The sequence below is a fragment of the Rhopilema esculentum genome, chromosome 12 (genome assembly GCF_057945365.1).
Source record: "Rhopilema esculentum isolate cy_ngs chromosome 12, ASM5794536v1, whole genome shotgun sequence".
Lineage (NCBI taxonomy): Eukaryota > Metazoa > Cnidaria > Scyphozoa > Rhizostomeae > Rhizostomatidae > Rhopilema > Rhopilema esculentum.
This window is the reverse complement of record NC_142826.1, coordinates 10,492,868-10,506,816: the sequence shown is the minus strand read 5'-3', so window position 1 is coordinate 10,506,816 and position 13,949 is coordinate 10,492,868. Positions and strand designations below refer to the sequence as shown.

The following is a 13,949-nucleotide window of genomic DNA, read 5'->3' as shown; positions in this document are numbered from 1 at the left end:
CTCTCTAACTATCTAAAAAATGTCCACACCAGTTATCGTCAGCGGATACTAACGTACCTTGAGGTCAGTAACTGCTGAGCTATGACGGGTGAACACCTTTGCGTCTTGTCCTGCCTGCCCTATGGATGCTGAAAGTTATGTGCAAAGATTATGATGGGGCAGCGATAATCACACTGGATCAGTAAAATTCTCGAAGAATTCACAACAAGATCCCTATATGAAATGAAAGGCTGCTATGAAAGAGGCAACACGGCCACAACGGATGAAATCACTTAAATGATCGGCATCAACAACAAAACAATTACAAAGTGTGTTCTTGCAAATCTTCGCATTTATACATAATGGCAACGCTTTACGCAAACAATGTTCATCAAAATGTAGCAACACAAGCAGCTGCCAATCTTAACTTCTTTCTGCTTTGCACATCAGAGTACAAAAAGGGATCCCTAGGACGGCTAGAATTGCTCGGCAAATTCTCATAACTTAATTAACTAGTTGAAATTAAAGATGAAAATTGAGACTCACCATAATAAGAAGGACTAACTGTGGCTCTTTTTCGTCCGTCGATAGAGTTTAGCCTGGCATTTTTCAAGGACTTTTTCATAACTGAAAGATCCAGATTTTCACAAGGGGGTGAAATTTTTAATTTGCTTTCTGTCAAACTTGAGTCGTCCTTGGGCTCCGATGACGAAGGTGTTTCAATAATTACAATATTTTCTTTTTTCTTTATTTTTTCTGGGTAAACTTCTGCAATATCGTGTTTATTTAAACTCCGCTTTCGTTTTCTGCTCTGTAAAACATTATGACATTTTAAATTTTTTTCGGTTTCAGACAAGCAAATATCTGTTCGACATTCCTTTTGCTGGTTGGATAAGCTCTTCGAATCTTTGCAACCATCATTATTTCCAAACCTCGCATCAATGCCTGACCTCGATGTCATATCCAGAGATTCAAGTCCAGTGCTCGGTTCCCTCTGCATGCTTTTAGGCTGTATGAACATATTAGGTGCAGACGAATCATCATTTTTTCCCGTCAAATTGAGCTTAATATTGTCTATTACAGAAACATATGGTTTAAACGCTTGATACCTGTTTGATGACCAATTTGATGTAGGGGTGTTTGTATGCCTCTCCCTCAACTCTTCACGTTGTAAACGTGACAAATGTGGATTTGTGTTTTCTTCTAGAATAACTTTTCGTCTAGGTTTAAAAGCAGATTTCACCAAAGTTTCTTTATTTGGATTATGTCGCGTAGAAGCATTTTCAGGCTGCGTTTTATCCTCCGTTCCAGTAACGTTTTTGTTGCTTATTTGCTCACACTGATCCACGTGTTTATATTTTGTCAGTGTCGACGTGTCCTTTTGGTCGCATTCAATTTCTGTTTCACGCGGGCCCCGACTCGAATCTAAAGAGACCACTCTTGTTTTTGCACGGTCAACATCTTTTCGCAAGGGGCTGAAGACATTTAAATCTCCAGATGTTTCTGAACTTTCATTGTTTTCACCCAGCAAAGCAGCGGAACTACAACTCTGTCTCTCACGATCTCTTTCCTTCGGCTGAATACATTTTGTTGCTAGTACAATATTCATATTTCTATCTCTTTCTCTTTTGTTTGTAACTAGAATATCCCGATCTTCTTGTAGCGCTTCTATATCAACACCAGCTCTTTTTAACAACTTTTCACAGGTTTCTTTCTGGCATGAAACTGTACCAAGTTTAGCATCTAGCATCTTTTCCCTTACGGCCAGCATCGACAAAACCTTCTTCAAAGACTCCATTTCCTGTGTTAAAGTTTTAACCCTGTTTCTAGTTACCGAGAGCGCTTTCTGGATCTTCAATCTCTCCTTATTAACTTTGAAATACTTCTCTATTTGTAATGCTTGCTCTGTAATGACAATGACAAGTAAAAAGTTAACAACAGAAAAATACCTTTATCTTGGTAATATTTTCTTAAGACAAGCAAAGATGGATTTTTATAAAACAAAAATTTAAAATGGTCCAGGAAAATAGAAGAGGCACTAAAAAATAATATAACAAAACGTCCCGATACGTTAAAATCAGAAACTTTTTAGGCAAATGCCAAAAAAAGATACAGATTGAAGATAGGATTCTACAAATACATTAAGTACAGAAAATTCTTAGCGGATAAAATTTCAAACAATTAACTCCAGCGAAAATATTTTCGGACATATTTTTAAAATTTCGAGCTAATAAATTTTCGGACGAATGTTGACCAGTCTTTTGGATGTTTTAAAGCTCTGGTTATTGATTCACACACATTTCTTAAATTGTTATTAAACTCTTGAGAAACTAAAAGGAAATTGTATTTAAACTAACCACCTCAAGTGAAGTCTCCTTCCGAGGTCAAAGTTTCTAAAATCTATAGAAAATTACAAATTTTCTTTTTCACGTTTATGTTTTTTCACTTATTCAAAGGTGTATGTGTTAGAAATTTTTTACAAGCTTAAATCTTCAAAGGAGTCTTCTTGGCAAGCCACAGACCAGGAGAAACTATCTGGGGCGGGGGAGGGGGCAAAAGCCACAAGTTCTAACATGTGAAATAAACCCCACATAAGTATTTTTCTCCATTCCGGCATCGGGCCTGCTTCTGGCTAGAGTGATGATCATTCATTTCTCAAAGGCATCAATACTGTTGAGTCAGATGCGTTGGAGTAAGACGATGAGAACGATGATGTTTTTGAATTGGCGATGCGTGGTTCACCTTGAAAGGACGAATGTTTTCAAAAATTTTGAAGGCACTCATGCTTAAAGATTGTAGCCCCTGCTTTAGTCAATATACATTGCGCATGCGTGGTCCATACAAAAATTCGGCGTGATAAGCATTCGGATAACTCTTACTTTTCGTACAAAAAAATTTTCGGACAAAGATTTGTCCGAAAGGCTGTAATGTCGAAAATTTTTTTATCTAATGTAGTCGGAATCAGTATGCCATTGTCGGCCTGCACGCTCAGAGTCCTATCAAAACAAACACTTCAAGTGGCAACAGATAATGACAATGGTGCCTCATCGATTGAGCGAAAAGCTTAAATTCACTGGTTCCTTACTGAATTTAAAAACTACTTACCCTTTTCCGTCTTTGTCCGCTTGCACTTCCGTACAGTCTTGTCATCCTTCTTATGCCTGCTGGCTTCTTGGCCCTTCATGTCTGGCCACATGCTATCCAAATCACCTTCTTCCATGATCACTGGACTTCTTATATTTTTTTCACTTCTCGAGGTATTCTCTTCTATATCTTGAGAAGCATGAGCAACCGTTTTGACAGCAGGGTTCGATACAGCCTTAGCATCATTTGAAAAGCCCTTTGAAACTTCACTTCCACACTGTTTGGAGCTACTTATAGTCCGGACATCTGTAAAATCTGGCAGAATGTCACTGTTGCTAAGGTGACTATCTTTACCGACTTGATTTCGGTTGTTACTCGAATCATCCTCAGTGATATCATCAGCATAACTTCTACCACGTAAAATGTTTTCCTCTGTGTTTTTGTCACCGTCTTTCCTCTTCTGAAGGTTGTTGAAAAACGAACGTAGCAAATTGCGCTGTTTTGACTGTATTCGAAGAGGTTTTTTTGCCCCTGTGGCAAGCAAGGTCGTTTCTTGGATTTTGGAGCTTTCATCCGTAATGGAACCCGAGACTTTCTCTGGCTTTCTTGGATCAGAAATTGAAACCTCTAAAATACGACCTGAACCACACTCTTTAAAAACTCCTTTCCCGTTATTTGTTTTCACTAATTCAACTTTTTTAAAGCTTTCACCCTTTTTTTCTGATGACCCGGACGAAGATAACGGGGGATGCGACAACACATTTGTTATTGTATTAACAATACTAGTTTGCACCCCTGTGTTTACAATAGGCACCTTCTTTAACTGGCTAGTTGGGCTCAAACGCGAAACCCTTGAAAGCTTATTTCTCTTTTCTGGTTGAAACTGAATCGCTGCTTGATAAGGAAGACCTTTTGCTTCTTCATTTTTCGGTATGCTTACAGAAAATACTATGGTTTCCGGTAAAGGCTTAAGACTATATAGCGAATCAATGCCTAAATCTTTTTCAGATACAATCGAATGGTCATGTCTTATCGAAACATTACCTTCGGAAACGAAGTTATCCGATACTGCAAGATTGGAGTAGGTTGATACCACTGTAATACTCTGAGAAACTTCTACTGTTCCATTTTTTTCTTTCGAAAACTGTTTCGTTAAGCTAGCCCCTACTTCTGATGATACACAAATATCAGAATTTGTATTGCTTGGATGCGAATTAATCTGTTCTGTCTTCTCAATCGAGTTCTGTTTTGCTGATAATAAAAGGGGTCTTGAATCTGACTTGTTAGAAAAAGAGATGGGTGAAGACTGCGGACATTTTATATGGTGTATTTTCAGCGGGTCGCAAGAAGAGACAGCACTGGTCGTGTTGCAGATCGAAAATTTGCACAAGGAATCAGTTACACCGGTGAATTTTCCAAATGATATCACATTGGATGTAGTCACACAATCAGCTGATACGCTACAGTCTAGTGCTTCTGCTGTTGGGTTAATGCGACATTGATTGGTTACAAGACCTTCACGCTGTGAATCAATATTTACAGTTTGTTCAGATTCGCTTGCTGACTTGACTTTATTACAATCAGCTACTTGCTTTTCATTTCCCCCTTTTACCGTAGCACTGTCCTCGTCTCCTTTTCTTTCGCTACCAAATTTTTTGCTAAGTAATTTTCTCACTCTGGGCGGAAGGTTAGCCCTAGACAGCTCAAGACCACTCAGTGGATTTTTCGTCGCCTTGTGCAAATATTTGAATCTTGAATGAAGGCTAAGATGATCGCCATCTCCCTCTGCATCGCTGATTATTTCAACAAGCGGAGATGAATGTTCGTCATTTTCTGCTTGATGTGTTTCGACACCCGAAAGCGATGAAGTCGTAGAGTTCTCGGAAACCGTTATGGCAACACTTTTGCTTTTCAATGAGGTTTTCGAAGAAGATTCCCCACTAAAAGCTTGTTCAGATGTTGATAACTCAGAAACAGGGGACTCGCCTGTCTCTGCATTTGACTTTTGCTGGGCAGTTACTTTTGTATAATGAATGAACACATCTCGCACAACTTTCTCGTGATATGCACAGAACCTACAGAAATTTGACAAAGATTAAACAAATACTTTTTTCAGGATTGCTACACAAAGAACTGTAAAATCAAATCATTAAGTTTATATATTTTAGCTGCAATATTTGTCGGTTTTCATAAATATTTCTTCTACAAAAGGAGGTTAAGTATATTCTGTTAGGCCGAATGAAGTTGTCATAGACGATCAGTATATTTCAAAAATATCTTATACGTCTTGTAAGTAAATGTTATACAGCCTCATTAGAGAAGGTATTTATATAGGTCACATGTGACACATCAAGAGATTAGTTTCTATTCAACTACCGCAACAACAACTAGAGTGACCAACAATTACCATTGATATAATACTTTATAGTATGGTTTTAGAAACCGCAGAATAGACCAATTCGACTTACGGCCTCATTTTGAAAAAATTTTCAAATTATTTTGCACAAAATTTTTGACCTCAGATTCGGATAGCGAGCAATGATTTTAGTATACTTTGAAGTTTTCATTATTGTATTGCTCACGATATTGATTTTATGACGACAAAAAGATGAAAATTTTATAAGGGATTTGACCGTGATTGGCGACTAGGGGTGTAAAGTTTCCCTCCAAATGATTTTTTGCGGTCAAATCCCTTATAAGTTTTCAAAATTCATTTCTCCGTAAAATCTAAAATACAAGCACAAACAATATGACAAATTGTATCCGGCCTAAAATTATTGTGATAAAACCAAATCTGAGCTTTATAAAGTCGTATTATTAGGTTAGGAGAAATTTTCAAAACGAGGCCGTAAGTCGAATTGGTGTATTCGAGAAATGATTTTGCATAGGATATATAGCATACTTATCAAATTGCCTTGGAGATGGCCTTCGTAAGCTTTTTAGCACAGTATAGCCGAAAAGTACACAATACAAAAAAATTATCAAGGGTCCCATGCGGCAGATAATTAACAGGCACAACTTGAACATACTTATGAACAGCTGAAGTTGGACATCGCCGTCCATCTTGATAGCGAAATTCGCATTGCTTTGACGTATTCGCCTCCTTTAAAGACTCGTCTAGTGAAACTATACTGGGCTCCAAGGAGACGCTGCTTTCTGAAAGTTCACCCTCTTTGTTTGCTGCTGAAGAATCTTTATTCTGAAAAACAAAAGCAGCGAATAATATCTTACATCAAGGAAGCCAGGAAGATTGAGACACAAGCCAATTAGTAATCGATGAACTTCAGCTTGATTTCAGATTTTCTCTCTCAAACAATCGCCATTTTCAACACAAATATGTAAAGATGCTGTAATAGTGCGGAGTTGAAATGAAGCTAAAAAAGGGTTCCTTCTAGAAAAATACCTGTCAGGAGAAAAGTTTTAATTGTTTTCTGTAGATCAAATACATTTTCAAAAAATCACAAATTACTTCAACAGCATACCACAACAAAAACGAAAAATTCATTTTCAGAGACCATAACGAGTAAGCTTTGGAGGTTCTTTTTTTCGATCCAAATGCATAGTTAAAGCCCCATGTTTTATTCCAGAGGCATAAAGCTAATCATAGCAATGTTACTTACTTCCCCTGTTACTTCTTTCGAAGAGTTACTTTCTTCTGCAAATTTATAACCATCGGCGTCTACTATCAAAACAGTGCTGTTATTGGGAAACATTTGCTTTTCCCTCGAGCTTGTCTCTGTTGCTTTCCCATTGTTACAATTTCCATCAGATACAGAGGATAAAACAGGTTCCTTTACCATGCTACTTTTTGCTTGTTCTAATCCTCCAGAGAATGTTTTCTTACGTAGCGATTCTTCTCTCGCATTAGAAACACGCAGCTGCTGATGTGTCGCATTGGCTTGCTTCCTAGCGTGAGTAGCAGCAGCATTCGTTAATCTCTTTTCACTAATGCCATTCTTCTCTAAAATATAAATCCTTGGGGTATGTTCATGACCCTCTACAATGTTTTTAGCTAACTGTAGCTGCCCTTGAACCCTAATGGCCCCCTGAGTGCCAGAAAAAGGTTTTCTGACTGCTTCTGGCATTCTTTTTATGGCATTCTTCGCCAAGACTGCATCATTGATATCTGGCTGATGGCTACCTTTCTCTACAGAAGTTTCACAATCTACAATTTTGTCATCTGTTGTTGTGCTAATATTTCCTCTGTCTGAGTCAGATACTTCAACAACATCCACTGTGGATTTATCATAATAGGTGCTATTTATTGTGCTGCTAGCTTTAAGGCAGCCAAGACTTTCAGCTACATAGGATGCCAATGTCTCTTCTTCATTACTTCCCACAAATGGACAATCAGTAGCAGCTCCACTTTCAGGACTCTTTACATCAATCTTTCCCTCTTTGTTATGATTATTATCTTCCTTCTCTTTTATTCTTGCATTGGATATCGCGCCATCTACATTTTTACTCGATATAATTTGAAAAGAACCAGAGCATTCAATATTTAGGTCGCCAATATTACTCCGTTCGTCTATGCCTACTTTCGATAAACTGTCCCTTTGCAACTGACCGTTCGAAGGTGCAGTGGATTGCTTGTTGCTTAAATTGCTTTGCCTCGAGTTTCTTTGCCTAAGTTTTTCCATTTTCTGTCTCATCAACCTTGTTGCTTCAAAACCTTTAAACTTCTTATTGAAATCTGTATACCCGTTTCCTTCATAACCAGTAATTTCATGAAACGACTGGTGTGTTGAAAATTCGTCGGGTGAACCGCGAAAATTAGAGCTATTCCTACTTTGCTCTTTGTTTCTTCCTTCAAAAAAAGAAGAATTTCCAGAAACATTTGGACTACGAATGGATGATCTATTTTCGAGAATATTTTCGTTATAAGGCAACCGGTTCTGAGGTGTAAATAATGAATTGGGAGGTGATGAACGTGGACCGTAATACCTGGGTGCTGCTTCATTCCGTCTCGGTGGCATTAAAGGTGCCATCCAAGTCATACGGTGCCGTGGAAAGGGGGCTCTTGGCATCCAGGGAACGAAATCAAACCTCTGTTCTCCAAATTTCTGGTGAAAGCGAGGTCTTCCGTTAGACATTTGCTGTTGTTTGGACCAGCTAAATCTTGGCCGATTATCGTAGATGGACCTTTGTGGTGTATGAAAGCCATTCTCCTCCCTGAATGTTTGCACTTCATTTGCTGGGGCATTTTTTTCTTTCCATTGATGTAGTTTCTTTAAATGTTTATCGCTGTGAATATGTTTTGTATATGCGAGAAGACCAGAAAAATCTTCGTTGCAAAGGCTACACTTGTGGGTAAAGTCCCTGTATGAAATGAAAAGACAACGAATTAAAAACTTTTTGAAACTATAAATTAGCGTATTTACAAAAGTGTATCCACCTCAAGGGTTCCAAAAAATTTAGATAGATTCAAAGCACAATGGTTGAAAGAAAGTTCAGTTTAAGCTCTGTTTTAAAATTACAGAGTATTTCAAATTATTTCTGCACTTTCATGGTTTATGAAAACGTGACATAAACGACACATCATAAAGACTAGCAGAAACTTGTTTCTTACAATATTATCATTGAACTTCTCAACGCTTTGATGGTCACATCTCCCTCAACCCCTTCTACAACGTCGCTTAATTTGCATTTTACTTTGCTAAATGTGGAAACTTGATCATTTTGATGCGAATTTTACATCGCTAAAAAAAGTAGAATAATAGAACGAAAATACACAATTTAAAGAACATTTATGCTTTAATTAGGTTAAATCTGGAATGCATTCAAATGCATTGGACAGATCAATAAAGATAGCCCCTAAAACAGATATATTGTCATGTTTTGCCATCCAGTCTTCTACTAGATTCATCAACACAACCCATTTTTAAAATTAGTTTTCAATTTGCAATTTTAAAGGTTTGTTCAAATTGGCAACAGTATTCAAAATCATTAGTTCAGTGTTTGTAAATATATTTATTAAAGCATTATTACCATTGATAGTATCAACTAAATATTAAGTGAAAAAAGAAATGTCAGATCTTCTAAGTTGAGCTAAGTCCCAATTACCTGCCATTCTCCTTGTCTAGCTTTTTGTGATGAAGAAGTGACCAAGAATGCTCCTCTAAATCCTAAAAATTATCGCAAAACATTAGCAAAAATGATTTTTTCAAATAAGGCTGTTATCTAGAATGAAGCGTCCCTATCAGGGTGTTTGCAGCAAGCCAAATATCGTAACAGGCCACAAGCTAGATGGATTTTGAAGTACATTTATGTAAAACATTTGAAGTGCTTTTTTGGATGCCTTTAGACAATATTTATAAATATTCTTGAGAATGTAGCTTGACATATTTAAATAAGAAATTCAGAGCAATAATTTCTTATTTCAATGGGCAGATTTTCTTTTGCTTTCCAGATTATTTTGAATCGTCAAAATGGATGGATGAATAAGAAAAGAAAAAAATTATGAAATCAGTTCAAAAAATTCTTTTCTAAAAATGGTTGATTCCAGCACAAAAAATAGTTTCACTTTGAACATTTGAGCAATCATGAGTAATCCTTACAGATAAATTTACTGTTCTTTGACAGCAGCATTCACAGGTGCGGATCCAGAGAGATTTATGACCGGGTTATATTTGAATGAATTCTATTAAGAACCATATTGTGCCCCTGGGATAGTCCAGCACATCCTTAGCTCCTCTCTTCGCTATGATGAGAATGTCCATTGCGACCGTCTTATATCAATCAGCACAGTTTGTATAGCAGATTTTGAAAGCAAATTTTGTTTTGCCAACAAAAGGGATTTAGGGGTGTCTTGAGGGGCTTTGGAGGCTCAGTCCCCCTTGTTAAAGTTGAGAGTTCAGAGTAAGCTTTATCTATTCACAAAATACGTTGACAGATATTTCGCATGGTTTAGGTAACAGGTAACTTTTCGAAAATTTATTTAATGAATATTGGCAAACGAGCGAAACATACGACCTCCTTGTTGATAATGTGCTGCAAAAATGATCTTTTTAGCTCGTTTCTAGTGGTTCGAATTTCTTTCTGTTTGTTTCCGACATGAACAAGAACGCTGTACTACAGTGTGTCATGACTGGTTGTACCACTGCTTGATACAGGCTGAGGGCAGCATGGATGGTAAGTATGGGTCGAATACGTCTCAACAGGCCTAGTCTACTTGACGCTTTTTTGCAGACTTTGTGAATATGGTTGCTCATTGATAATGATTGATCTAGATGAATATCCAGGTATTTGTCATTATCAGTATTGTTTATGGGCATTATTTGCATTGATTTGTATGATCGTTTCGCCCTCAATTCTCGTCTTCCTTGCTACGGTGCCAAACATCATGAATTCGGTTTCTCCCCGATTCGAATTTGAGATTAGACCATTATTGTAGAGCCGAGTACTGTAATTCCTCGAATTGCCCCCCCCCCTCGAATAAGCCCCACTCTAGAACTACAAATTGTCAATAAAGCCCCCCCCGAATAAGCCCCCACTGCTACCCTAAATTCTCGAATTTGACCCCTGAATTTGATGATTTTTGCTATCTGAGGTTGCATATGGTGTTTTAATGAATTCCCACAACAAATTCATACTTTTGGTAGCAATTAATCAAATGCTCATAAGAAATCCCTACTAAAATAAACGAGGTCTTTTAATAATGTCTCCTTAATGTCTACAATATTTTCACAAGCCCATTCCCCCCCCCCCCTTGAATAAGCCCCTATCCAAAAATATAATTTTTTTAACCCCGAGGATTTACTGTATTTAAGAGAATGGAATCAAGGTTGATTGCCCTTTCTATCTCAACATGTGACTTGTCCAAAAACAAGACAACTGTGTTGTCAGCATACATTACGGTTTTGCAATGTTCAATATATAGGTGGACATCGTTAATATGAATGAGGAGCAGCAGAGGACCTAGTATTGAGCCCTGGGGAACTCCATATGTGACCTTTTCTTCTCTCGATAGTAATCCTTCAAAACAGGTAATTTGTGATCTCTGTGCAAGATAATTTTGAACCCATCTTTGCTCTGCCTTCTCAATTCCATAGAGAGGAACAGTCCTTGATAAAAGTCCTTGGAACACCCTGCGACCAATGAAAGATTTTGAAGAAATAAAGGTTTCTGGCTGTAAGATACAGAAATATCCCCCTCCCCCCAAAAACAATGTTGGTTGAAAAGCCTATTACTTACCCTAGCTGATAAAGTGACATTGGACGAATTTCAAGCTTTGAAACTGTTGTTATTCAGCATTGTTTCAAGGGGGAGAGGGGGATGCTACTGAAGTTATGCGAAATTTTAGCTTGGTGTACCAAGACTTTTGGCAAGGATTGAAGCTTCGAAACAAGACTGCATTGGTCTACAGTGTCAAACGCTTTTTCTAGGTCTATAAACAGGGCACCTGTAAGTTGACCCTTGTCCATGTTTTTCCTCACAATATCAGTAAGGTAGACAACTGTGAAAGATGTTGATCAGTTTTTTCTATATCCAAACTGTTGAGATGAAAGAAATCTGTTACTCTACTAGGTACTCAAAAAGCTGATTGTAGACAGCACCTTCTAGGACTTTGGAGAAAACAGAGAGCACCGAGACTGGTCTGTAGTTGTCAAATTCCTTTGCATCTCCACCTTTAAATATGGGAGCACATCGCGCTAACTTCCATTCTTGTGGGACCGTTGATGTTGCCAAAGAAAGATTTATTATGTGGAAGAGAGGGTGGATAATTTCCTTTGCTGCATCCTTCACGATACCTGGGAGATGTTATCTATTACAGAAGGTATCAAACATTTTAAGGACACCATCACTTTCATAACTTCGCCTTTAGTACTGGCTCGAATTGGAATCTTTTGTTATTGGGATTTACTTTATGTTTGATAGTTGGCAAGGCAACTAGAAGTTTTACAGCTATGCTGGTAAAGTAACTATTAAAACCATTTTGAAATTTCATTTTTATCCTTTGTCAAAGTAGAGTTTATTTTGAATGAGCTAGACCTTTGCTGGCACGCTTTGCTATCAGGTAAGCCTTTCTTTATTGTTTTCCATTGTTTTATGGTACTCTGCCTTTTTGGTCTTATCATTGTTGTGATGGCATTTCGTTTCTTTTTGTATAAGCATGTTGATCTAAAACTCTCAAGAAGCAGTCTTTGAAAATCTTCCAGCATTTGTTCACCTCATCTTGCATCATTACATCATCCCAAAGACTGATTTTAGGTCCCTCTGAAAGGTCTCAGGGCAGTATTTGCAAAAATTTCTGGAAACAATTTCCCTTGGCTTTGTTCATCAAAAATTAATTTTCCTGACTATTGTAACTATGTCATGATTGCTGAAGGATGAACCAATAACAATTGATGATTTTACATTCCCTGGGTGGGTGGAGAAACTCGTTTTGGCATATGATTTAAACTCTGCAAAACATTCCTTTTCAGTCCTGCAGCAACCTATGCAGAAGCATCAGATTTTAACAACAACAAAATAAAATGATAACTAACAAAATTTTTAATCAATAGTTCCTTTGGCGAATTCTTTAGCAACGTCTGTCCTAGATCTTCCCCATTGATACCAATAACATGCGGAAGACAGAGCATATATTTTGCTGGCTATATTCAGCCTCTGCACAGAGCAGTGGAGTGGCAGTTCAATTCATTTATCTGGTCTGTATTTTCTGAAATCAGAAGCTTGTCCCTCGAGAGCCAATCACCACTTGTTTGACCTATGCAAGGGTCTTGTAATCAGCGTGTACTTCACCTCTGCAATCTTTGGCACAAGCATAGGTGAATAATTCTCCTTCAGAATATGGTCTGCGACGCAGGCTAAGGTGATGTTTGATTTATCAAATCAGAAGCTGAGCTTGCCTCTGCAGAGGTAACCAACTAAAAGAATCAGAGTTGACCTATGCAATTATTTACAGTGGTCCTCTGCAATTGTTTGTTGCAACCAATGAAACAGAAATTAAGGTCAGTGTTGTGGTCTGAAGACTGGTGGGTGGCCCTAGTTTGAATCCTACCGGAGTCAGGCAACTAAGAGGCTTTTTCCTTCAAGTTGCAAGAAAATATTGAATCTTATACTTTTTGCGAGTAGTTTCCCTAGGTTTCCTTTTTGGAACCCCCTCCCTTTTCCATATGAGTGATACTGATTTTATTCAGAATAATATGGGCGTTTCCAACACAAAAAGGCGTGGCTTCTCTTTCTGACAACCTTTGCATAGGTCAGAATTCGAGCTGGATCCGTGCCTGAGCGAGCGCTGTGACACAAACAGCACAAAAACTTCACAAAAAGTCATATTGTTTGTGCAATCAAGATGTTATTTTGTTGGTAAATGTGGAATAACTGAAAAATGCAAATTATGTGCCAGAGGGAGGGAGTGATGAAATATCCATAATGATAATGATAAATGTTTATAAGGTTAAGGGAGGTGATAATAATAATCATATTAATAAACATTCTTCATTCTATATTTACTCTAATATAAAATAAATAATTTCTAGAAATCTGGCCGGTTTTTTTAAACCTGTCAACCCTGTCTAGATCCGCTGCCTGATTCATGCGCAGATTTATAATACATCCTTTCCACGAGGTTCGATTTTCTAATACCTATAATCTTACTTCAATAACTGACAGTATAGTAACTAAGTTTAGCTAATTTTTTGCATTTTAAACGATTTTTGTTTGCAGTATCGTCATCAGCTTTTTAAAAAGGTGAAAATGAAGGTAGACTTTGCTTACATTTTGGCTTGTATATTCCAGACTGCAGAGTTTACAAAAAAAGTTTTCATTGCGGACTTCTTTGTTCGTGCCACTCATCATTTCATACATGTACAACTGTTTCAAACACCCCAAACACATATACGCCAAGAAATTTCGTCCATGTTTATCAACCTCGCTGAACC

The 13,949-nt window shown here is 37.6% G+C and overlaps 1 protein-coding gene across 1 annotated transcript in view; it reads right to left on the bottom strand.

Annotated features, from left to right (window-relative positions):
- Positions 1-13,949, bottom strand: part of LOC135681280 (uncharacterized) — a 23,010-nt gene extending 9,061 nt beyond the window's left edge. The window contains exons 1-7 of the mRNA XM_065195660.2: positions 13,786-13,949; positions 9,127-9,188; positions 6,684-8,382; positions 6,093-6,262; positions 3,085-5,138; positions 526-1,884; positions 58-128 (exon numbers count right to left, since the gene is read on the bottom strand). Coding sequence (XP_065051732.2) covers positions 58-128; positions 526-1,884; positions 3,085-5,138; positions 6,093-6,262; positions 6,684-8,382; positions 9,127-9,188; positions 13,786-13,905 — 5,535 coding nt within the window. The 5' untranslated portion in view covers positions 13,906-13,949. The remainder of the gene's footprint in view (positions 1-57; positions 129-525; positions 1,885-3,084; positions 5,139-6,092; positions 6,263-6,683; positions 8,383-9,126; positions 9,189-13,785) is intronic.